The following is a 23492-nucleotide window of genomic DNA, read 5'->3' as shown; positions in this document are numbered from 1 at the left end:
GTGCAGGTCTTCCCATATCTGGACGACTGGCTTCTTACCGCCCCAACAAGGCATCTACTATCATTGGCGCGAGACTCCTTTCTTCATCTAGCTCCCCGCCTGGGCATCACGATAAACGTAGCAAAATCCAACCTGGCCCCTACTCAGTTGATAGATTTTATAGGTGCCAGGTTAGACACGAGGGAGTTAAGAGCCTTCCTCACAGCCGACAGAGTTCAGAATCTGCGACTCCAGGTGCGGGCCATCCTCCACTCCAGCTCAATTCCGGCGGAATTGGTCCTGAGGGCTCTAGGGTCCATGGCGGCAGCGATATCTCTTCTTCCACTCGCCAGGTTCAACATGCGGGTCCTTCAGTGGACACTTCAAGTTCAGTGGTCTTACCTTGCTCTACCTCTGCATCATCCCATTGCGATCAGCAAGGCTTGCAAGCGGTCTCTCTTGTGGTGGCTCCACTCACAGGATCTCCACGGAGGCCGCCCCTTTTGTGCTTCTCCCCCTCTCGCCACAGTGACCACGGATGCCTCCCGCCTCGGGTGGGGGGCATTTTGCAGGCCGGACGGTCCAAGGCACGTGGAACGACTCAGAGACCTCCCTGCATATCAGTGTTCTAGAGATGAGAGCAGTGCTCTTGGCGTTGCGAGCACTTCAGGCCTTTCTTCCCCTGGGAACAATTGCGATTCAGTCAGACAACATGTCGGTGGTCTGGTACATCAACAAACAGGGGGGAACCAGGTCTTATCCTTTATGTTGAGAAGCCATGAGAGTGTGGGAATGGGTGATCTCCACCAACCGCTTTCTCATCGCAACGCATATTCCGGGTCGGTCCAACATCCTTGCGGACAAGCTCAGTCACACCATTCTCTCCCCGTACGAGTGGTCTCTCAATGCTCAAGTAGCGAAACGTATCTTCGCACGGTGGGGAACTCCTTGTTGTGATCTCTTTGCGTCTCCCTTAAACACCAAGTGCGACAGTTTTTTCGCTCTAATCCCTCCTCCAGGGGATTCCCGAGAGACGCTCTGGTGCATGCTTGGCCTCCCGGTCTTCTTTACGCTTACCCCCCTTTGCCTCTGATGCTCCAAGTTCTTCAGAAAGCCTCTCGGTTGGGGTGCAGAATGATCCTCCTTGCCCCATTCTGGCCTCAACAGATCTGGTTCCCTTACCTAAGGTCTCACTCGGTGAGTCCACCTTGGATTCTAGATCCCATTCCGGATCTGATATCACACCCATCTACCAGAAAAGTTTACTGCAGTAAATGGAAACGATTCTCCATTTGGGCGGAGCGGCAGGGTCTAGATCCCTTCACGGTTCCCCTTCCTCTGGTGCTAGACTTCCTAACCACTCTTTTTAATGATGGTGCCAGTAGTTCCACGGTCAAAGTGCAGCTTGCGGCCATTTCTCACTATCATGTTGGTCATGACTCTGGACCGCTTATGTCTGCCAAATTATGTAAAATCTTCCTAAAAGACACCTTTCTCCTTAGACCCCCTGTCAAGCAAGCGGTTCCTCCATGGGATCTTTCTTTGATTCTTCAGGCCTTGACCGCTCCCCCCTTCGAGCCTGCGGCCACAGTAGATCTTAAATTTTTATCCCTCAAGACTGCTTTTTTAGTAGCCATTACTTCAGCCAAAAGAGTTTCGGAACTTGAAGCCTTATCCATAAAGCCTCCTTACTTGGTCTTCCATCCGGACCGCGTATACCTCAGGACCAATCCCTCCTTTCTTCCTAAGGTAGCTTCAGAAGCAAACATTAATCAGTCCATTAACCTCCCTGTTTTCTTTCCTAAATATCAGAACAAGGGTGAATACAAGCTGCATTCCTTGGATGTTCACAGGCAGCTTCGTTTTTATCTTAACAGGACAGCTGGTCATAGGCATCCGACCAGTTGTTCATTTCCTTTGCCAAATTCAATCGGGGTAAGCCAATTTCCAAAGTCTCTTTGTCACGCTGGATTTCGCAGTGTATTCTTTTAGCTTACCAAGCTTCTGGGAGGCCCGCACCGGAGGGAGTCCATGCCCATTCGACCCGGTCAGTTTGTACCTCAGCGGCCTTTAAGGCTAGGATTCCTCTGGATGACATTTGTTCAGCAGCCACTTGGGCTTCATCTCATACCTTTATTTCTCATTACAAGCTGGATATTATATCTAGAGGTAGAGCATCCTTTGGCTCCGCGGTGCTCCGGAATATCCTTCCATGATGGCCGCCCAAGATTCAGGTAGCTGGGGACTCTGTCCCACAGGTTGCAGACAAATGAATCTCCTACTTCAGATTTAGAAGTTATGTACTTACCATAACGTTCCATCTGAGTAGGTGGATTCATTTGTCTGCAACCATCCCGCCCTCCTATCCCCCTGGCCTTGTCAGTTTCCTGCATATTATGTGTTACCCTTTTCTAGGGTATTTTGATTCAGGGCAAACTCGATCTGAGGTCATGTAGGGAGAGCAGGGCATTATGGGTGAGGGGAGGAGCTAAGAGCTTGGATCCATAGCTGGATAACCATGCCGGTTCGGATCCGATATCGGATCCATAACCCACAGGTTGCAGACAAATGAATCCACCTACTCAGATGGAACGTTATGGTAAGTACATAACTTCTAATTATAGCCCACTCCACTAGATCCATGGCAACTTCTATAGCATTCCATTCTAGGGCATCTATGGATGACATTTGCGCAGCAGCTACTTGGGCTAAGCCTCATACCTTTATCAATTATTACAAATTGGACCTGGTCTCCAGGAGGAGAGCTGCCTTTGGCTCAATGGTACACAGGAATGTTCTTCCATAAGGGCTGCCCATGGACCTCAAGGTAGCTTGGGATTCTGACCCATGGAAAGAAGATTAACAACATCAGATAAAGAAGTTATGTCTTACCATAATGTTCCATCTGTGTTGTTCATCTTCTTTCATTTATCACTTCCCACCCTCCTTCCCCCTCCAAAGGCTCCCGGGGGATCTTTGGGTCTAAGTGGTGCACTAGGGTACTTGCATAGAAGTGGCCTCGGCTTTACTTCCTTTCCTTAGCAAACTCGATCTGAGGTAACAGGGAGAAGGGCATTCTGGGTAGAGACTTAGCTCGAGAGTTTTTTTGGCTGGTAATATGCCAACTCAGTTCCAAGGGTTTGGAACCGGACCCATCAGTGATGAATGAAAGAAGATGAACAACACAGATGGAATGTTATGGTAAGATATAACTTCTTTTTTTCCTAACTAAATGAAAGACTATTAATATTTAAAGAAGTACTAACTTGGTAGCAAACTAGCAGTCACTCTATTAAAGTTATAATATTTGTTCTGTATATCTTTATTAACTTATGTAATTAAAGTTATCTTAGCTCTAAAAACAATAGTCACTTGCAGAATGAGAACATTTATGAATGCATTTGGCATTTTCAATGGTTAAAGTAATCTTTAAGATTTCATCATTTATTAGAATTTAAAACTTTCCCGAGTTTAAGCAACTAGATTTTCATAATAAATTTATATCCAGTGCTACTTTTTTGTGTTAATTAACTTAATTAGCATTATTTTTTCATTTATAAGTATCTTATCTCCAGGAATTTCAAAATGAAGTTAGAAAACACTAATATTTCTTCAATCCTGCTGTTGGACTTGAGGGATAATCTGAGTGAACATTTCTGTTCTTTCAGATTAGGAGTGTATTTCACTACATTTGTTAAAGGGATTATTAAATTCATTTTATACTTGGTTAAATGCGTTTAACTATTTATTTCTTTTTTTCTCTTTTCTGTATTAGCCTAAACTGAAATTCAATTTTTGCTATCAGACAGGAAAAATTAGTTTGATTATATTATATAACATCAATAATATAGTTACACAGTCTGTTAGTATTAAAAGAATATTGAGCATTTCTCTAATTACAATTACTATTACTTCATAAACATACTCAAAAATGATGGATTTAACTTTACTTTCTGTAAACATTAATGGACTAAATAATCCTAAGAAAAGATCAAACTTACTAAGATATTTAAAATTACATAAAGTGCAAGTAATATTTCTTCAAGAATCACACTTTAAAACAAATGACAAATACATCTGGTCCCCAAATGAATTTTTAAAACTAGCTCACTCTTCATACAAAAAAAAAAAACAGGAGTTTTAATACTTTGGAGAAAAAATGTCACTAATCCTCAAATTATTTATAACTACAAAGATAAAGAAGGACTTTTGTCAATTGTAATAATAAGAATTAATAACAGAATATGGACACTGGTAAATATATACTGGTTCCCTGGCATAGGGTTAGCGGCAGTCAAAAACATATAGATATAATTAATAAAGCATATAAAGGCAATCTGAAAATAGGAGAGGATTTTAACTGCATCCTGGATAATTAAGAGACCACAAATAACAGAAATCTTCATCTTACTCACATAGGGAAAGCTCATAAGAAATGTAGTGAAAATTTAAATCTAATTGATACATAAAGATACAAAGAAAATAACTCTATTCTTTCACCAAGATCACAGGTTTAATACTCAAACAAGAATAGACAAAATATATATTTCTCAAGACTTAAGTATAAAAATAGTCAAATTTTCCATAACACCATGCCTTTTTCTGACCATAACGCACTTATTCTCAAGTTTCAAATAGACTTTAAGAGATTAACCTATGCAACAAGAATCCCAGCTTATATCACTAAAATAAAAAATTCAAACCATGGTTAGATTCAGAAATAGAATTCTTTGTAGACACTAACTACTCTGAAAATACAAATTTAGTAATGTTATGGGATGCCCTGAAGGCATACCTATATGACAAAATACTTACTTAGTTCAAAAATAAAACAAAAGAATGGGAATTGGAATTATTTAATATTCAAAAACAAATCATAAAATTTAATAGCAATAATTCAAGAGACTCACATATATAAAAAAAAAAGAAATTGAGCAATTAAACAAAAATTACAGTGAAATTTAACTCACAAAACTAACTTGGCATTAGAAAATCCTAAAACATAATTCATATTCTGTTTCACCAAAACATTTACATAATCTAGTAATGAGAATAAAAAGACAAAACCATTGAAAATAATATCACAAATATTATTCATGAAGGAGAAAAAACAAAAAAGTATCAGATATAAGCGGCATTCTTGAAGCCTTTAGATATCACTACTCTGAACATTATAGAGATAACACCCACTCCAACTTCTTAGATATGGATACAAACTATATTAAAATCAATAAAATACTGGAAAAATTAAAAGATATTCAAAAACAAATCTCTCTCAAAGAAATAACTGAAACATTAAGGAAAGCAAAAACAATAAAGTTCCTGGTATTGATGGAATTATAATTGAATTATATAAAATATTTCCAACTTCAGCAATTTCAGTTTTTCATAAAACCTTAAATAAAATACAAGCACTAAACTTAATTCCACCTTCTTGGAAATGCTCACTAACTGCAGCCATTAAAAAGCAAAATAAAGGTCCTAAACAATGTAGTTCGTATAGACCAATTTCATTACTTAATAATGATTATAAAATGTCCATGTCTATTTTAGTCAATAGAATTAAGAAATCTTTGATACCTGTCATAAACGAAGATCAAACAGGATTTATTTATAATAGACATACACATGATAATATTTAGAGAATTTTAACCATTATAGACTTTCTAAACAGAGATAATCACGAACCCCTTATAATTGCTGTAGACATAGAAAAAGCCTTTGATACATTAAAATAGGATTATCTTTTCAAAGCTTTAGAAATTTATGAATTTCCCCTTCATTTTATTGCATTGATAAAAAATATATAGAAAAATAATCTTGCTTATGTAAAACGTGGCCCATTTACCTCAGAAGCCATTGAAACAACTAATGGAACAAAGCAAGGTGCCCTATGTCCCTCATTTTATTTGCTCTAGCAATATAATTATTTGTATCAATAATACGTAGTGACCCAAAAATAAAAGGCATCGATATATATATATATATATATATATATATATATATATATATATATATAGCCAATTCAACTCCAAAGTCATACTTTTCGCAGATGATATACTCCTTACCCTATCTGCCTCAGAAGATTCTATACAGGAGTTAGACTTACAAGTTGAAATTTTTTTTCTTAATTTAGGCCTACGTTTTAGCAAATCAAAGTCCAATTATATGTTACTGAGCAAGAAAAAAGATTTTCATTTAAACACAAATAATACAGTTGGTAAACAGGTTTCCACTATAGAATATTTGGGGATTATCTTATGTGAAAATACTGACACAACTTTGTCCTTAAACTATAATAATATCATAAACTCTATAAAAACACAAATAGAAAATTTGAATAAACTGTATTTAAAATTTGAAGATAGATTGCAATTAATAAAAATGGTACTACTTGCAAAAATAAATTATACAGCACAAGCTATTCCCATAATGCCTAATAAAAAGATTTTAAAAGAGATAAATAAAATTCTTCTAAATTTCCTTTGGTTCCCAAAAAGAAATACAATACCATTCTCACATCATATTAGATCTTGGGAAATGGGAGGAAGTTACTTTCCAGATCTAGAGACCTATATCAAAGCATCTATTTTCAAAATAGTCATAAAATGGATAGATCCAAATTTCACTTCCACTTGGAAGACTTTGCATACAGTCATCTTTTTAAATGTAAATAAAATAACAAAAATATATTATTAAATTATCTAAATAATAAACTTTGGCATATGCTATATGTTAACTTTCAATACAACACAATAAAACCCACTAATCTAAACTATATAAATTTTATTTACAACTTATTTAGAAGTTTCATTAATACCAATGCAGACATAAAACTATGGCTTGAGCTGTTAATACCCTTTAGTTCTACAAAAAATTTCTTTAATAAAATTCATAAGAATATTCTTACTAATTGTGAAACAAAAGATTTTGCTTGCTGGCAGCACTGTATAAAGGATCTGAAGGTGTTAGACAGTCAACAAGTAATAAATACATATGATATATCAAATGCAGACTGGCTAGTACTTCAAAGTATACTATCTTATGCTCAAGATCTTTGCAGAATAATTGATAATTGATCTTTTAAAACTAAACCTAAACTCATAAATTACTTGTATGAAGTAATATATAACAATTATAATTGGACAAATTTAACATCGGAATTATATAAAATTCTAATTATTTACAAAGTTAAACCCAATCAGAATTATTGGAACTTCATAACGAAAGGACATTCAATAAATTTTATCAGTTGAAAGTAAAACTAATCTATTATACTCCATTAAATCAAAATCAAATTTACAAGTTTGGAAGATCTTCACATGGAAATTTCTGTATAGAACGTTTTATACACCCAACAAGATAGGTAAAATCAATTAATCCAAACATGTTACATGTTGGAGGTGTTTGTTAAGTTGTGAAGCAGGCTGGTCACATACTCTGATTGTAATTGCATTAAAAAATTTTAGAAAGAGATAAGTACATTTCTTCAAGCTGTCTACACAGATTATTTACAAAGTTAAACCCAATCAAGAATTATTGGAACTTCATAATGAAAGGACATTCAATAAATTTATCAGTTGAAAGTAAAACTAATCTATTATACTCCATTAAATCAACATCAAATTTACAAGTTTGGAAGATCTTCACATGGAAATTTCTGTATAGAGCTTTTTATACACCCAACAAGATAGTTAAAATCAATTCATCCCAAAATGTTACATGTTGGAGGTGTTCGTTAAGTTGTGAAGCAGGCTGGGCACATACTCTGATTGTAATTGCATTAAAATTTTGGAAAGAGATAAGTACATTTCTTCAAGCTATCTACACAGATTCATTTGTATTAACAAAGTCAATGATTCTTTTAAATTTTAATGAAAATACAGAAATTAACAAAAATGATCTTTATCTTCTTTGGACTATACTAGCAGTAGCTAGGAAGTATATTACAAGAAAATGGAAATCCTCCACTGAACCTACTATTGAAGATTTCTTGATCTTTATGAAAAAAACAGTGCTGATGGAAATAAAAGTCAAGGAACTGAGAATCTCTCCTAAAACATGGACCAGTAATCCCTGGGAGAAAGTTCTCTCTCTTATTGAAGCATTAAATATGGACACAGTCTCTTCTATAAAACTTTAAAAAGATGAACACTTGAAATGTGTAACTTTAACCTTTTCACAGACTGTTTTTCCTTATTTAGGCCAATTGTAAATATTGTATATAAAATGTTATTTTATTTATTCATCTAGATAAATGTAATCATAATTATTGTTATTTCTGAAAAATAATAAAACTTGTTGAGTAAAAAAAAGAATAACCTTTTACTTAGGCAAAAAGTGAAGCTCTGGCTTTTTCACTGTCCATGAGTATGTTTTGTCCTGTAAAATCTCATGTTTCTACAAAAAATGTCCCCCTTTGGGCATTTGAAAAGATGGCAACTCAATCTATGCGTCAGAGGTTGTATATATTTAAATCAGATATGGGACAGAGTCCCAAAGCAAAAACTAAACAAAACAATTTTGTAGTGCTATATACAGCTTCATTATCCAGTTTGTTAAATTAATGATTTTGTTTTTAGTTTAGATATTTCAGTTTATATCTTTTGCAGGGATATGTACCTTTTGATGGATGAAAACTAACATAAAGCAGTCTTTCTGGTTTCCTGAAGTTACAGTTCCTGGAGTATTTTAAAATATGTTGTCTGTTCTTTATAATTACAGTTGCGTCAGCTGGATTTTCACCCTTTTTAGTTTCTTTTTTCTTCCATGGTTGTGATTGTGGATTTAGTGTATTTAAGTACGGGGTTATGGAGGGCAAGTCCCCTCCATAAAGGATGCAAGGGTCTTGCTTCCCTGCTAAAAATTATGTCTAATATGTTCACACACAATTTCAGTGTGTACTTTCTTCAGTGAATTTGACTTATCCAGTTTTCTTTGTGTGTGTTGGGGGGTACTTTGAGAACTCACAGTGGATCCTCTTTGACATTTCAGCCAAGGGAGACATATTTCATTACAAACCCAGTAAAGATCCCTCATAATGACTTTTTCATATATAAAGAAATGGTATGTAATGGTGATCACCCCTATAGGTTCATTACTACTTCTAATTCATTTACGGTTGTTAAAGACATTGAATATACATTAGTGGATCATATTACAATTTTTTTTTACATAATCTCATATCAGGCAAATAATTGCTAGGACATGTGATTTAAATAAAGGCAAAGACTAGCCTAGCTTTTCCAAGGATGTAAAAGAGTGGGAGTCCCCAATGGTTATCTATACTATTGCCAAATACTCTCTTACAGCAGCTGTGTGACTTGTAAATATATTTGTAAGTTTAATCATTTTCTTCAGATAAACCATAGGATTTTCACTGGAAGACAGTTGATTCCATGCAGATAATATGGAATTACTTGCATGCCTCAGTGTGCTTGTACGGCATTTTATGTGAACAGGCAATGTTAAGTTGTCAATCTCGCCTTCATTCTTGCTTGATGGGTTCGGAGCCGATCCCTCGGCTCCGACTCGGCACTTGCTAAGCTCGAGAGTCACTTTTACCAGCTCGAGGCAGCCCCATATCCCATGATGCAAGGCGGTAAGTATCCAGATCTCGTTTGCCGCTTCGCTTAGGAGGTCTTCTTTTTACCAGCTCCTGGTAAGTTGTTCACTTTTTTGAGATTTAAGCCCCTTTTTACTCAAAAACCTTTTATTGATAGTTTTAAGTTTATATTGTACCTTTTCTGACAGAAATTCCCTGTCTCCTTTAATTTTTTGTTAGTCAATCTTTTCCCTATCCCATCCCCCCCCTGTTAGGGTGTGTGTGTTGGATTTATAGAATACCTTTTGGTATTTTATTTAACTTAATTTTGACTGGTGTGTGTGTGTGTGTTTTTCAGCACCATGTCAAAGGAGAGGGTCTCAGGTTTTAAGAAGTGTGACTCGTGCTGTCAGAAGATGTCTCTGACAGACGGTCACACTTCTTGCCTGTATTGTCTGGGCCCTCTTCACCTGCAGGACTCCTGTGCTATTTGTCACTCTTTCAGCCAGAGAGTCCTGCAGGAGAGACGGAATAAGCTGATTCTTAGGGGCCTTCTTAAGCCGGAGGGCTCTCCGGCTAAGTCGGCTCCACCAAAATCAGCAAAACCTTCCAAGGCCCAGGCTTCTGTATCTAAGCCTGCGGCCTCGGCTCCGACTCGTACTGAGTCGAGATCAGCTCCGGCTGGAGCCGATTCTGGCTTGACAAAGCCTTCGGCACCGATGGCTATCGGTGCCGAATCTGTATTGACCACCGATGTCGGCTCCGATCGGTTCCAACACCCATGTGGCACAGGCATCGGTGTCGGCTCCGATCGGCTCCGACACCGTTACTTTGGTGGCTGTATCGGCTCCGGCTGGAGCCGATACATCGAGGCTTCCTGTCGGCTCCGAGGTCGGCTCCGACAGGATCTATGGTATCGGCTCCGATGGCTCATTCCAGGAAGAGGTCGAGGTCTCCTTCCTTGGAGCCGATACTTTCGGCTCCGGCTTCACCTCTTCTATCGGAACGGAGCCATCGGAGCCGATCTTCAAGGTCATCCAGGTTGTCAGATCATGACCTAGAGAGAGTGGTCAGTAGATTACTCAAGTCACAGGTACTGGCCCAAATGTTACACAGTCCGTCTCAACAGACGACTGTGGGACCACACCCCGTTACAGTTCCTCCTTCAACTCTACCCCAGAGCTTGGAGTTGGAGTCTTCGGAATGGTTACTGCTACGGCTGGAGGACGGATACCCCTTCTGTTCCTTCAGCCTCTACTCTTATCTCCTCTTGAGACCTTCCTTAGAGGGATTCGGTGGTCGGGCTTCCATGGTCTCCTCCGAGGGGTGAGTGGCATCGGACCCTTGTCCGAGCCCGCTCTTCCCCTTGGAGCCTCGGCCTTGGTGAGCTCGGCTCCGACATCTGCCTCGGAGACTTCCCTTCGGTGGTCCCTGGGTTCCTAGCTCTTGAGCGGGTTCTCTCGGACCTGCCTGGGAGGAGCATTCGAGGTGATGAAGAGTGTACTGGCCACTGGTATCAGTCAGCAGTCTGTTCCCGTAGCTCCTCCCTCTATAGTACCTGTTGACATCTCTGCCACTTCTCTTGCTACAGGACCCAGAGATCCTCCGCCTCAGATTTCCCCATTGGGAATTTCCCCCTCTATCGAGGTTTCTCCTGATGTTTCAGGACATCCTCCTAGGAAGAGGACTTGTAAGAGGAAGCATGTAGACTCCCCCGAGTCTGTCACTTCGGATACTGACTTTGATGAGTCAGAAGGATCCCCTAGATCCCCCTCTGAGGATGTCTCCTTCTCAGACATCCTAGAACTTCTGAAACAGAGGGGAAACTGGCCCACCAACAATCCCTCTGAGGATGAGTCAGTATACCTAGAGGCGTTTGGATCTCGGCCCTCCACCTCCTGGGTATCTCCGCCTTTCGACCCCCTTATGCAGGTGATTGCACGAAAGGCGTGGGCAGCTCCTGACTCTGTAGAGCCAGTCCCTAGGAGGCCTTCAAAATTTATCACTGCCCCGAGTGACAAACAATTCCTTACTAAGGGTGTCCCGCTGATGCCATGGTGGTGGCTGCGGCCACCAAAAAGGAACTTGCAGATCCTTCCGTGCCCGTCCATCCTCCTAATAAGGACTCTAGGACCATGGATAGGTACGGTAAGCGGATGTTTTCCTCAGCGACCTTTGCTATGCGTTCGCTGAATTACCTATGTCACTTCACCAGACTCCAGAGGGATATCCTGAAGGAGCTGGGAGAAGTAGTTCAGGATCCTACAGCTGCAGGGGCTCAAGAAAACTTGCTTCTCAGCTAGGAACCCTCAATTCCATTGCAAACTCCTCCATGCGGCTAATATCTTATGCTGCGGATGGGCGAGTAGAGCCGCAGGCACAGGTGTGGCTCTTAGGCGCCAAGCCTGGATGCGGCTATGTGATTTTTGGATCCCTTTAAAGCGTTCTTCAAAAATTTTCCCTTTTATGGGTCAGGTTTTTTTGGCCCTCAAGTGAAGGAAAACTTGACCAGGTGCGAGCAGGACGGCAAGACTCTTTCTGCTGTTGGAGTCCGTTTTCCACCCCTTCTAGGCCTTATCCCAAAGGACAGAAGGGTGGGAAGATGTGGTTCCGTAAATCCCAAGGAGTCACGCCGGATTCACGTGGTCAGTTTACCCCTAGAGGCAGAGGGGTAACAATAACAGACGCGCTCTAGAGGCAGAGGGGTCCAAGAACCAGGGAAACAGGGAGCCTCTCTCTGACAAGCCCTTTCAGCATCCCTGAGATGTTGCCCGGCTGTCCCTCCTTGGAGGCAGTCGGGGGAAGATTATCACTGTACCCAGAAGCCTGGCATTCCCTCACTCAAGACAGATGGGTACAGTCGATCATATCCAAGGGTTACATAATTCCTTTCGAGGAAAGTCGCTTCCCCTCAAGTTCCCTTCCAGATGTACCACCCGGTCTAAGGGAGATTGCAGAGTCAGAAATCGCAAAACTACTGCAAAAAGAGCCATTCAGCCAGTTACAATAGACCATTCAGAGCCGGAATCTACTCAAGGTTCTTTTGGTCCCCAAAAGACGGGAGACTGGAGACCAATATTGGATCTCAGCAGACTCAAAAAGTCAGTCAGGAATAGAAGATTCCGAATGGTCACTCTTCAGTCAATTCTGCCCTTCTTACAGAAGGACAACTGGATGTGCTCAATAGATCTTCAGGATGCGTACTATCACATCAAAATTCACAGACGCTCCAGGAGATTTCTCCGCTTCGGCTGGGGTCCAGTCATTTCCAGTTCAGAGCCCTGCCCTTTGGTCTCACTACAGCCCCCAGAGTGTTCACCAAATGCATGGCAGTGGTCACGGCTCACCTGAGACGTCAAGGATTCCAGGTGTTTCCGTATCTCGACGACTGGCTCCTGTCAGCCACCACCAGGCATCAGCTTATACAAGCCAGGGATTACACAATAGACCTTTGTTCTCATTTGGGCATCTCAATCAACTTGAAAAGTCATCCTTATCGCCCTGCCAGTCTATTACCTTCATAGGCGCAAACTTAAACACTGTTCGGATGTCAGCTACCCTTACAGAACAAGGAGTTTCAGACATTCAGACTCATGTCAGGATCATTCTGGCCAGCAAGAAAATACAGGCCAGAATGGTTCTAAAGGTATTAGGTCTCATGGCTGCGGCCATTACTCTTCTTCCCCTGGCTCGATTCTACATGCGCCTTCTTCAGTGGATGCTGTTCACACAGTGGTCATACCAGCAACTTCCAATGCGTCACCAGATTCTGGTGACACAGACATGCAAAGAGCATTTTGCTTGGTGGATCACATCGTCTCAGGTTCACCAAGGCAGGTGCTTTGTACCTCCGTCCCCGATAGCCACTGTCACCACGGATGCCTCCCTGATTGGGTGGGGGGGTCATTATCAGGGCAGGATGGTTCATGGGACGTGGCAACCGTTCGAATACCATCTGCACATAAATGTCCTGGAGATGAGAGCAGTGCTTTTAATGTTGCAAGCCCTCAATGACTTTCTTCCCGTAGGGACAATTGCAGTCCACACAGACAACATGTCTGTAGTTTGGTATATCAACAAACAGGGCGGAACCAAGTCCTGCCCCTTGTGTCGAGAAGCGCTCAGACTTTGGCAATGGGCGATCTCCTCTCATCGGTTTCTGGTAGCAACGCATATCCCTGGGAAAACCAACATTATAGCGGACAGATTGAGCAGAGCTATCCTCATGCCTCACGAGTGGTCTCTCAAGCAATCTATAGCGGAAGAGATTTTTCTGGAATGGGGTCGTCCATGTTGCGATCTTTTTGCTACTCACCAAAACAGCAAATGTCCAGACTTCTTCAGCCTCTTCCCTCTATCAGGCCATCCCCCCAGAGACGCTCTGACCCAGGATTGGCCCCAGGGACTTCTTTATGCCTTCCCTCCATTTCCTCTGATCCCTCAGGTGATCCAGAAAGCTACCGTTTTGAGAGCCAAATTGATTCTCATTGCCCCTTACTGGCCTCGACAAGTTTGGTTCCTGTTCCTCCATCATCACCTTTTGGTGCAGCCGTGGCATCTGGACCCAGTGCCAGATCTTCTGATTCACCAATCCGGTCAGCTGCACCGGTCAATCCCTTCTCTCAACCTCACAGCATGGTTGCTCCACTTCCTTCCTTAGCCAGGCTTCCTTTGATCTCTAACCCAGTTAGAGACATCATAGTAGCTTCACTAAAATCTTCTACCAGGAGGATTTACACAAGCAAATGGAAACGTTTCTCTTATTGGGCTAAGGCCCAAAATATTGATCCCTTTACTGCCCCTGTTCAGGCAGTTCTGGACTTCTTAGCAGAGATTTTTCATGCAGGCTCCTCTTCTTCCACAGTCAGAGTTCAATTGGCTGCTATTTCCAATTTTCATGTCGGGATAGCAGATCATAATATTATGTCCCATAGGCTCTGCAGGGCCTTCTTGAAAGGAATTTTCCTACTAAAACCTCCAATCAGGAATCCTCCTCCTCAGTGGGATCTAAATTTAGTGCTGACATCCTTGATTCTTCCCCTTCGAGCCAGCTGTTTCTTGTTCCTGAAATATCTTTCTTGGAAAACGTTATTTCTAGTGGCTATTACATCTGCCAGGAGGGTGTCTGAACTTCATGCTCTTTCGGTTCGACCCCTATTTGGTTTTTCACAAAGACAGAGTATCTTTGAGAACTAACCCAACCTTTTACCTAAGGTCGCTTCAAAGAACAATTTGAATCAATCCATTGATCTCCGGTATTTTTCCTAACTATTCAGATAGAGCTGAACAAAAGCTACATTATCTTGATGTCCATCGTCAACTTAGATATTATTTGGACAGAACAAAAATATTTAGAAAATCTGATCAACTTTTTGTTTCCTATGCGGATAATAAAAAAGGCCTTCCTGTTTCTAAAGTGACTTTGTCCAGATGGCTTTCTTCGGTCATCTCTGAAATTTATACGCTCAGGGGAAAACAGCTGTGCTCAAAACCTAAAGCACATTCAACTAGGAGCTTAGCTACTTCTACAGCTTTTCAAGCTAGACTTCCTTTGGACACTATTTGTGCAGCGGCCACTTGGGCCACTCCTCACACTTTTGTTTCCCATTACAAATTGGACTTGGCCTCCAGGGACAGAGCCAGTTTTGGCTCTACAGTCCTCAAGAGTTTGTTCCATTGAGCCACCCAGGATAGAGGTGCCAGGACGCGGTCCCATCAAGCAAGAATGAAGGCGAGATTGACAACTTAACATTAAGAAGTTATGTACCTACCATAACGTTCCATGTTAGTTGTCTTCTCGCCTTCTTTCTTGACCCTCCCTCCTTCCCCCTGGCCTGGACAGACCTTGTATAAGAAACTATTATGCTAAAGACCATTCAGACCTGGTCCTTTTTCCATCTGTAAGTTTCTTCTTCCGTTGGGAAGTATTTTATGCTTGGTGCTATTGCCCTTTGTCAACAAACGAGATCTGGGTACTTACCGCCTTGCATCATGGGATATGGGGCTGCCTCGAGCTGGTAAAAGTGACTCTCGAGCTTAGCAAGTGCCGAGTCGGAGCCGAGGGATCGGCTCCGAACCCATCAAGCAAGAAAGAAGGCGAGAGAAGACAACTAACATGGAACGTTATGGTAGGTACATAACTTCTTATTCTCAGCCATTTAATTTCAGAATTTTGGAATATTTATCCGAAAAAAATCCATAAAAAGAGAGCAGTGCTTTATGCTTTGATTTATACATTATCTAGGTTCAGATTTTTTTCCACTGTGAGTCCTTGAAGTACCCCCTCCCTGCAGTCAGTGCTGAGGGTTAAAGCTGTGAGTTGTAGTTCCTGTGGCACATGGCTTGATTCCCTGAGCCCTCATTTGTCCACTGTGTAATCCTGAGCAAGTCACTTAATCAGACATTGGTTCTGGGCCACCCCTGAAAAGGAACAGTGTGTCCAGTGGGCCTATGTGGTCAATAAATGGGGACATAACCTTGGAGCATGCAACTAAAAAACAGTGTTTTTTGCAGAGGGGCAAGTCCTCCTGCACCACCTGCTGCTTAAATATTCCAACTCTGATATCACATAATACTGGGGAAAGAGCATATTCCCCAAACCTGGTATTATAGTGATCTTGCACGACTGTCGATAAACTGTTTTGTCAACTAAAGTGTGTCAGTGAAACAGTTGTTAACTATATCAACAGCAGACTTAATGCTGTGTGTGTGTGTGATTTTGTGTGCATGTGTCTGTCTATACACACACACACACACACACACACACACACACACACACACACACACACACACACACACACACACACACACATATATATATTTTTTATTGACTGATCCTTATTTTTATTTGTTTGCATTACAGTATCACTAGCCTTGTTTTGTTCAAAGTTTCTGTTGTTTTTTTCAATCTTTTTTTGAGTTTCACAAAGCAAGTTGTCATCTCTTTTCTCAGTATGTGGCTGCTCAATCATCATCCAATATATATGTTACTTTTATCCTCATTCACCTGGCTTCCTTCATTTCCCATATTTTCTTCTAAGTATTATACTACAAATACTAAATGGACATGAGGTATAAGAATTCAGAACCAGAGTCAGTTTAGTCTAACCACCAAGAAAAAGCACAGACCAGACAATTACACTCGGGAGGATATCCTCAGGAGGACAATATGCACTACCAAACAAATGTATTTGTTTAGCACTTTCATTCTAATAATTAAAGAAGCTTCATCAGAACAAGTAAAGTCACTCACTCTATGCATTACATAACTTCGTAAAAAAATCACATAACTACAGTGCTCAAACACTGCTAACATATCTAATCAACCAATGTAAACTGAATAAGTAAAAAATAAATATATACATGTTTACAAATATAAAATGTTAGGAAAAACATATACTCAGAAATGATGATGATAACAATAATAATAATAATAATAATAATAATGTAAGGGTGTCCCACATAGTACATCTTATATTCATTGTGTGTGCCATGTTCTGAATGTAAATTACATTTGGTGAAAGATCTTACACTTTGAAAGACTTTATTAGGTTTGCATAAAGTGAGACTGTGTAATAAATGGATATCTCAACACTGCCCTTCCTCCATTTGAAAGGTAGGACTGGCTGTACTGAATGTAAAAAAGGGAATTTTCTTCCCCTAAAAGAAAAAAAAGTTTGAATGATGCATGGCACTGTACTATTGTAAGGTTATTTGTTTTCTATGTGTTTTTTGCCCTTGTGTCTTCCAAGTATTAAGCATTCTACAGTCAGGTGGAACCCATTTATTCCCTACTTGGTGATTTTGCCTGAGATTAGGGAGAGAGATGACTGGAGGGGAATATAATTTAGGCAGCCACGATGGTGCTTTATACCCTTGCAAGCATCCTGGTAATGAAGATATTTGTAAGACCCCTGGGTGGTAGGATGGGTAATCTGCATTACTGTTGAGTCCCACAAGGCCAAATGTGAGTCATCCCTCCTCACACCCACATTGAAGGCTACTAAAAATCAGTGGTTTGGTGAGCTAGCTTCCATCCCCATTCTACCCATTTGTATCACTGCCACTTCTCCAAAGGATTGTGTCAGTGCACAGTTGGTTCTCCTCCGTCATCCCTCAAAGGTGGACTCCCTTGTCATGTCCATCAGACACTCAAGCTGCTAAACAAACTCAAGCTGCCTGGAGGCATTACTAATCAGGGCTTTGTCACTCTATGCACCAGTGCTGGCATGATATAGGGTAATTATGCCCATGTTTTCCATTTTTCATTTGTATGTTTTCACTGTCATAATTCACTTGTAGCTGTACCAATGTTTGACACTTTTCCCTTAACCAAGAAATTAAATATTTATACTTTTTTCTCCATTTTAATTAGTATGGCAGTTCATTCACAATCAAATAAAATGACTAGTGTAACGGCCAAGTGTAAATCCAGAATATTGTATATCTTGTGGAGTAACTGAGCAAATTCATGCAGTCTTTGCCATATAACAGGAAACATTTAATGTCCCAGAAGCATTTTAGGTGGTATGGATGTAACTACAATCTTTAAAGAGATTGTGTTGATTGAAGTATAGACTGAAAGTGATCTTGTTGTCAAGATGCCTTGTTGGGAATGAGAAATATGGACCTCTTAGGGAACAGGTAAATTATCCTAAAAGAAGAATGTTTTACGTTCTGTGGATGACAGTCCATGTAAACAAGAATTCTCTATCAGATGTGACTGAGCTTGAGACACTAGGGTATATTTCTGACTACCAAAGAAGGCAACAGTCCTACAATATGACTTGTAGATGCCTGATATTGTGAATGACTGTCTGTTTTACCGAACGGGAAAAAATGAAAAGGCTATAACTTTTCTTGCAGAAATGAGACAACACTGAAATATAACTTGAAGAAAAGAATGTATCCACAAGCAATATATAAATTTGTAATTTAAAAGAAGATAGTGTACATTAGGTAGTATTTTTATTTCCTTGCAAGCAGTGCATATTATCATTTGTGTGTGTGTGTGTGTGTGGGGGCTTATTGGAGGAGTTAACAACCTAGATGCTTGAAATTCTGTAGCAAAAATAGTGCCAGGGTAAGGAACTGATCAGTGTATGCTAAAGTTGTCTTTTAAATATGATTTTCTTAAAAAAAAGGTTTTAATATCTCTTCTACCCTTTGATTTATCTAATTCTTATTTTTTTATTTCTTCATTTAGGATGATATTTGCATGCATCTGACCAACTATGCCATCAACAAACGCAGCGAAAACTTCATTAGAGATGAAGAAATAGGTAGCAAATGGTACTGTTTCTTTGGCTTGCATTTTAACTGATGTGTTTCTAAATAAGTTATGTGAATTTATTATCTTCTATGAATCCATACATAAGATTTGTAATGTTCTTATGAACTACCAAATGATTTTGGCATCTCTGTCTTGTTTACATGACAGCAGTCACATTACCATACAACACCACATTTCATTAAAGTGGGTTACAGTGTTTACCCCATAGGCTGCTGAACTGTGTCACTGAATGTTGTGAAAATTGACCTTCTTAGACCGTTGACACTGTCCAGTACCTTCAGTTCTTTATTATGCCTCTCAAAAGCTGGGATCACATCAAATCATGTAGACACATGAAATGCTAGGTTACCGAAATAGTAAAGCGTACACTGCCCTGTGTTTCTACAAAATACACCATTTCTATGATAAAACAATTTATTGTATGAGCGCTTTCATTTTGTTAAAAACTAAAACTTTTTCAGACACAGTACAGACATGTAAAAACATATATTTATACTATTTACAAAGTCATGTGTTCTGTTCTCCAACCTGTCAAGTGATTACCATAAGCAAAACAAAACCTTACTCTTCCTAATCATTTATTTAAAAATATATAACCTCACTATTAAAATTTATTTTATCCATAATTAACCTATATGTACCCAAAAAGTACCTGCATTATACATTTCATAATACCCAGCAAACAATCCATATAAAAATTGCAAAAATTTTTTTTATAAAAGTTAGAATAAACAATCAAAGAAGTCAACAAATCTTAAACCTACATATTACAGTATTTCATCATTGCAACCTTCTGTCTTACTTGAAGTAAATATAAAATATAAATATATAATATTTACATATGGCCTACATGGACAGTATTGATGAAACAGGAGATGACATGACAATTACAGTTAAATGCTAATACTTGGCTAGGTCCTAATGAAAATCTATCAATTACTCCCCTTCTTAAATTAAGGGCACTACTAGATAGGTAGATCACGAAAGGCGATACTGCCAGCACAGCTAGCTGGAATTTTGTGGATGATTATATGTCATTTGTGAATATCAAACTAACATATACAAGATGCTGGTGTTACAAATGTATTAGAACTGTATGTCATATAAGATGCTTGTGTTACAAATGTATTAGAACTGTATCTCATATGTATATCAAACTGTTTGGTACAGATGTTTGTGTTGAAAAGGTATTTGTAAAATGCTTTTGGTTAAAATGTATCCACAGTGTGCCCTACTGGAAGAGAACACAGATGTACATTCACTGTTGTAACTATTTAAATGTATAGGTTTAACAGAGGAAACTGGAGGGTTAACTTCAGTCCAGCAAAATTCAGAAAATATCTGAAATTAAATTACTTTTTAGGAAGCTTTCTGTATTGTCTTTTGGGTGAACTAATTACTATAAAAACATGAAGGAATGCAATTATTTGATAACTTCCAGCACTTGCCAAGATATGAGCAAAATACCTTATATGTGTATTTTTACAGGTAGTTGCTAAATGCTGCCAGCTGTCAGCAGTCAGGGTTTGCATGAGAAATTGAAGTCAGATGACAAGAAATTATGTCATCCTGCAAGCTAGCCCTGCAGTAAATTTTAGATATTATTTTGGGAAGTCTCTTAGTGAGACAGAGCAGTCTGTATTCTGCCTTGGACATGAAAACACAACATAAGAACCATTCACCCTGCCTGCCTTGCTTTATTAGTAAGTTGTTAGTGTACTAATTCTCTTAGATTCAGTCAGAAATATAGTGAGGCTTAGTTTAGATTTTTTTTATTTATTTTAGACTGTTCTACAATTTTGTTTTAAATATTTTCTGTGGTTTTGAACTCTGATGTCACTATGAATATATATTTAGTATTGTCTTGTTTTTTATTATTTATTATTAAATATATTTAAACCTTTAATTGTGTCTGATCTTTGTAGAGCTATTTAAGTTTTGAGAGTGCTTGCATATTTCTTTGGTGACACTGTGTGAGCCACTCCTAACAGCCTTGCTCTTGGTCAAACTACCATTTGTAGCAATATTAATATTACTCAGTAAAATTGGTCACACTTTGTTAAGGATCTTAAAGCAGCTGACAAGGAGTGACTGGGGCATAGCTAGTAAACCTGTGCCAGCCTTTCCCAGGTGTGTATGTGTATGTAAATCAAACCTCAGAGAGTGTGTGTGTCAGCTACTTGGCAGGGGCATGAAGCACTGGTTGAACAGAGAGGGTGCTGGAGGTCTTGGCTTGGTCACTGAGCTGAAATCTCACCTCTATAGCTGTGCTAGTGAGAAACCAGCCCTGGACTGAGTGTGGCCTCTGTGTGCTCGTAAGGGAAATTGCACTTGATGAAGAGAACTGCATCTGGAAATACTCTGTGTGTACCTGTTATCCTCCCAGTGAACATCTCCCACTGTTGCCAGTCATGAAGATTTTGTCTCCTTGATTACTGGTCCAGTGGTGGTTTGTCACAACATATTGGTGGGCAGTGGTGGGATATCCACATCACATTTGGTTGGCAGTGGTGGGATCATTCAGTGGTGTAGATATTAAACTCCTGTAGCTTGTAAACAATAATCACTAAAGAAGGTGTTTGTATTCTCAAGCAGCCACATGGTAGACATTCAGAGTTTCATATCACAATAGTTTTATTTATTTTTTTGCTAGCTTAGTCAGGGAGAGCAGGCAAGGATGTCAGCAGAGGATTATGGCAAGGTGACAAGGAGACAGTTGTCTGAGATGTGCCAAGCCAAAGGACTGGTGCATGCTAGTCTAACTAAAGCGGAAATTATTGCAGCCTTAGTCAGAGCTGCATTACAGACCAGCAACCAAGAGGACAACCAGACTGACCTTGGGGATGTACAACTCTCAGAAAATTCAACTTTTCCTCAGAGGACTTAAAAATCCATCTGGAGTTAAAGAGACTTGAACTGGAGGCCAAATGTTTGGAACTAGAATCAGCAGAGAGACTGCGGCACTTGGAGGTTGAAGCAGAATCAGCAGAGGGACTGTGGCATTTGAAATTAGATTCGGCAGAGAGGCTGAGACATCTGGAAGCTGAAGAAAATGAGAGGCAGAGGCAATGTAATAAGGAGGTGCTGACTCTTTGCCAGGGTTGTGGAGGTAATTGGTAAGGGAATAAACGAATCCCAGAAGCAATAAAGGTCAGTACATTTCTTTCACAATTTACAGAAGGTGATAATTTTGATAGTTTTATTCATATGTTTGAAAGGGTATGTAAACAGTATAATGCTGGCCAAGGGCTCTGGGTATGGTTCCTGACCCCCTTACTCCATGGTAAAGCTGTAACTGCTGTTTCTAAATTGTCTGATACTGATTGCTTAAATTATAATACAGTTAAAATGTTTATTAGACTGTTTTAAGTTAACACCTGAAGCTTATATAAGCACGTATTTTCATAGGTGGGTGAGTGGGTGACAGGCCACCACTTTTGAAAAGCTGGCAGACCTTGTGGTGAGGGAAGAAGCCCTTAACACTTTGCCTGAGGACATGAGAATCTGGTTAACAGATAGAGAATGCAATACCGCAGATGAGTTGGGGAAAAATGAGAACTATACCCAGCAAACAGGGCATCACTGCACAGGAAGAGAAGAGAAATGTACGTGCACTATTGTAACTTTCCAGAGGAAACTGGAGCATTAACTTCAGTCCAGCAAACTTCAGAAAATATCTGAAATTAAATTAATTTATATGCTAGGTCATAAATTGCTACCAGACAAGTCTGTGCTAGGAAGCTTTATGTATTGTCTTTTGGGTGAACTAATTACTACTACTGTAAAATCATAAAGGAATGCAGTTGTTTTGTAACTTCCAGCACCTGCCAACATCTGAGGAAAAGCCCTTGTATGTGTATTTTACAGGTAGGTGCTAAATGCTGCCAGCTGTCAGCAATGGGGGTTTTCATGAAAACTAGAAGTCAGATGGATGACAAGAAATTATGTCATCCTGCAAGCTCTCCCAGCAGAAATATTTTAGATACTATTTTGAGAAGTCTCTTATTTTGTTTCCACACATCTTTATTAAATTTTCACATATGACAGAGGCAATCTTACATTTATATAAATGAAAAACATACGAAATGATACCACTTCAGTTGCAAACAGTTTACATCACAGATACCGTAGAAACAACTGTAGTTGCAAACATTATACATGACTTATAAACCGTCCAGTCATTGTCAGTTAAGTATTATATGGCTCATTGAAGTCCTGCCTCTTAAACCTCATTCCTGCTCTGCATATATTGTTCCCACAATTCCCATTTTTTCCTATGTAATTTGCTCTTTCCCTTTTCTAAAGATCCCAATTTCAGTTGTTTTATCTCTATTACTATATTCACGACTTCTAGTAAAGTTGGTCTAGACCTTGATTATCATTTTCTAGTAATTGATTTTTTTGTCAGCCACCGTAAGTAGACTCAGCAAGGCTTTACTATGTCTAGGCAATTCTGATTCCATAGCATAACTCAAAAAAATCATCTCTGCAGTCAGTCCAATCTGCCCACCTAGCATCTCCAACAGAGTGGTCTGCAGGGAATACATAAAGTCTGCCAGCTCATTACACTCCCAAAAAATATGTTTCCAGCTATCTCTTTCCTGCCCGTCACACTTCCAACATTTGCTATCTACCTGAGGAAAAATTCTTTGGCATCTACTTGGAGTATAAAAATAC

The 23492-nt window shown here is 39.6% G+C and overlaps 1 protein-coding gene across 1 annotated transcript in view; it reads left to right on the top strand.

The window, feature by feature from the left end:
* LOC122807215 (tubulin polyglutamylase TTLL13-like) overlaps nucleotides 1-23492 on the top strand; it is a 2572017-nt gene that overhangs the window by 1653826 nt on the left and 894699 nt on the right. Inside the window, exon 8 of the mRNA XM_044078283.1 lies at nucleotides 18729-18814. Coding sequence (XP_043934218.1) covers nucleotides 18729-18814 — 86 coding nt within the window. The remainder of the gene's footprint in view (nucleotides 1-18728; nucleotides 18815-23492) is intronic.

The sequence above is a fragment of the Protopterus annectens genome, chromosome 7.part0, assembly GCF_019279795.1.
Source record: "Protopterus annectens isolate FY-2018-M chromosome 7.part0, PAN1.0, whole genome shotgun sequence".
Taxonomy (NCBI): domain Eukaryota; kingdom Metazoa; phylum Chordata; order Ceratodontiformes; family Protopteridae; genus Protopterus; species Protopterus annectens.
This window is presented reverse-complemented; position numbering and strand designations above follow the sequence as displayed.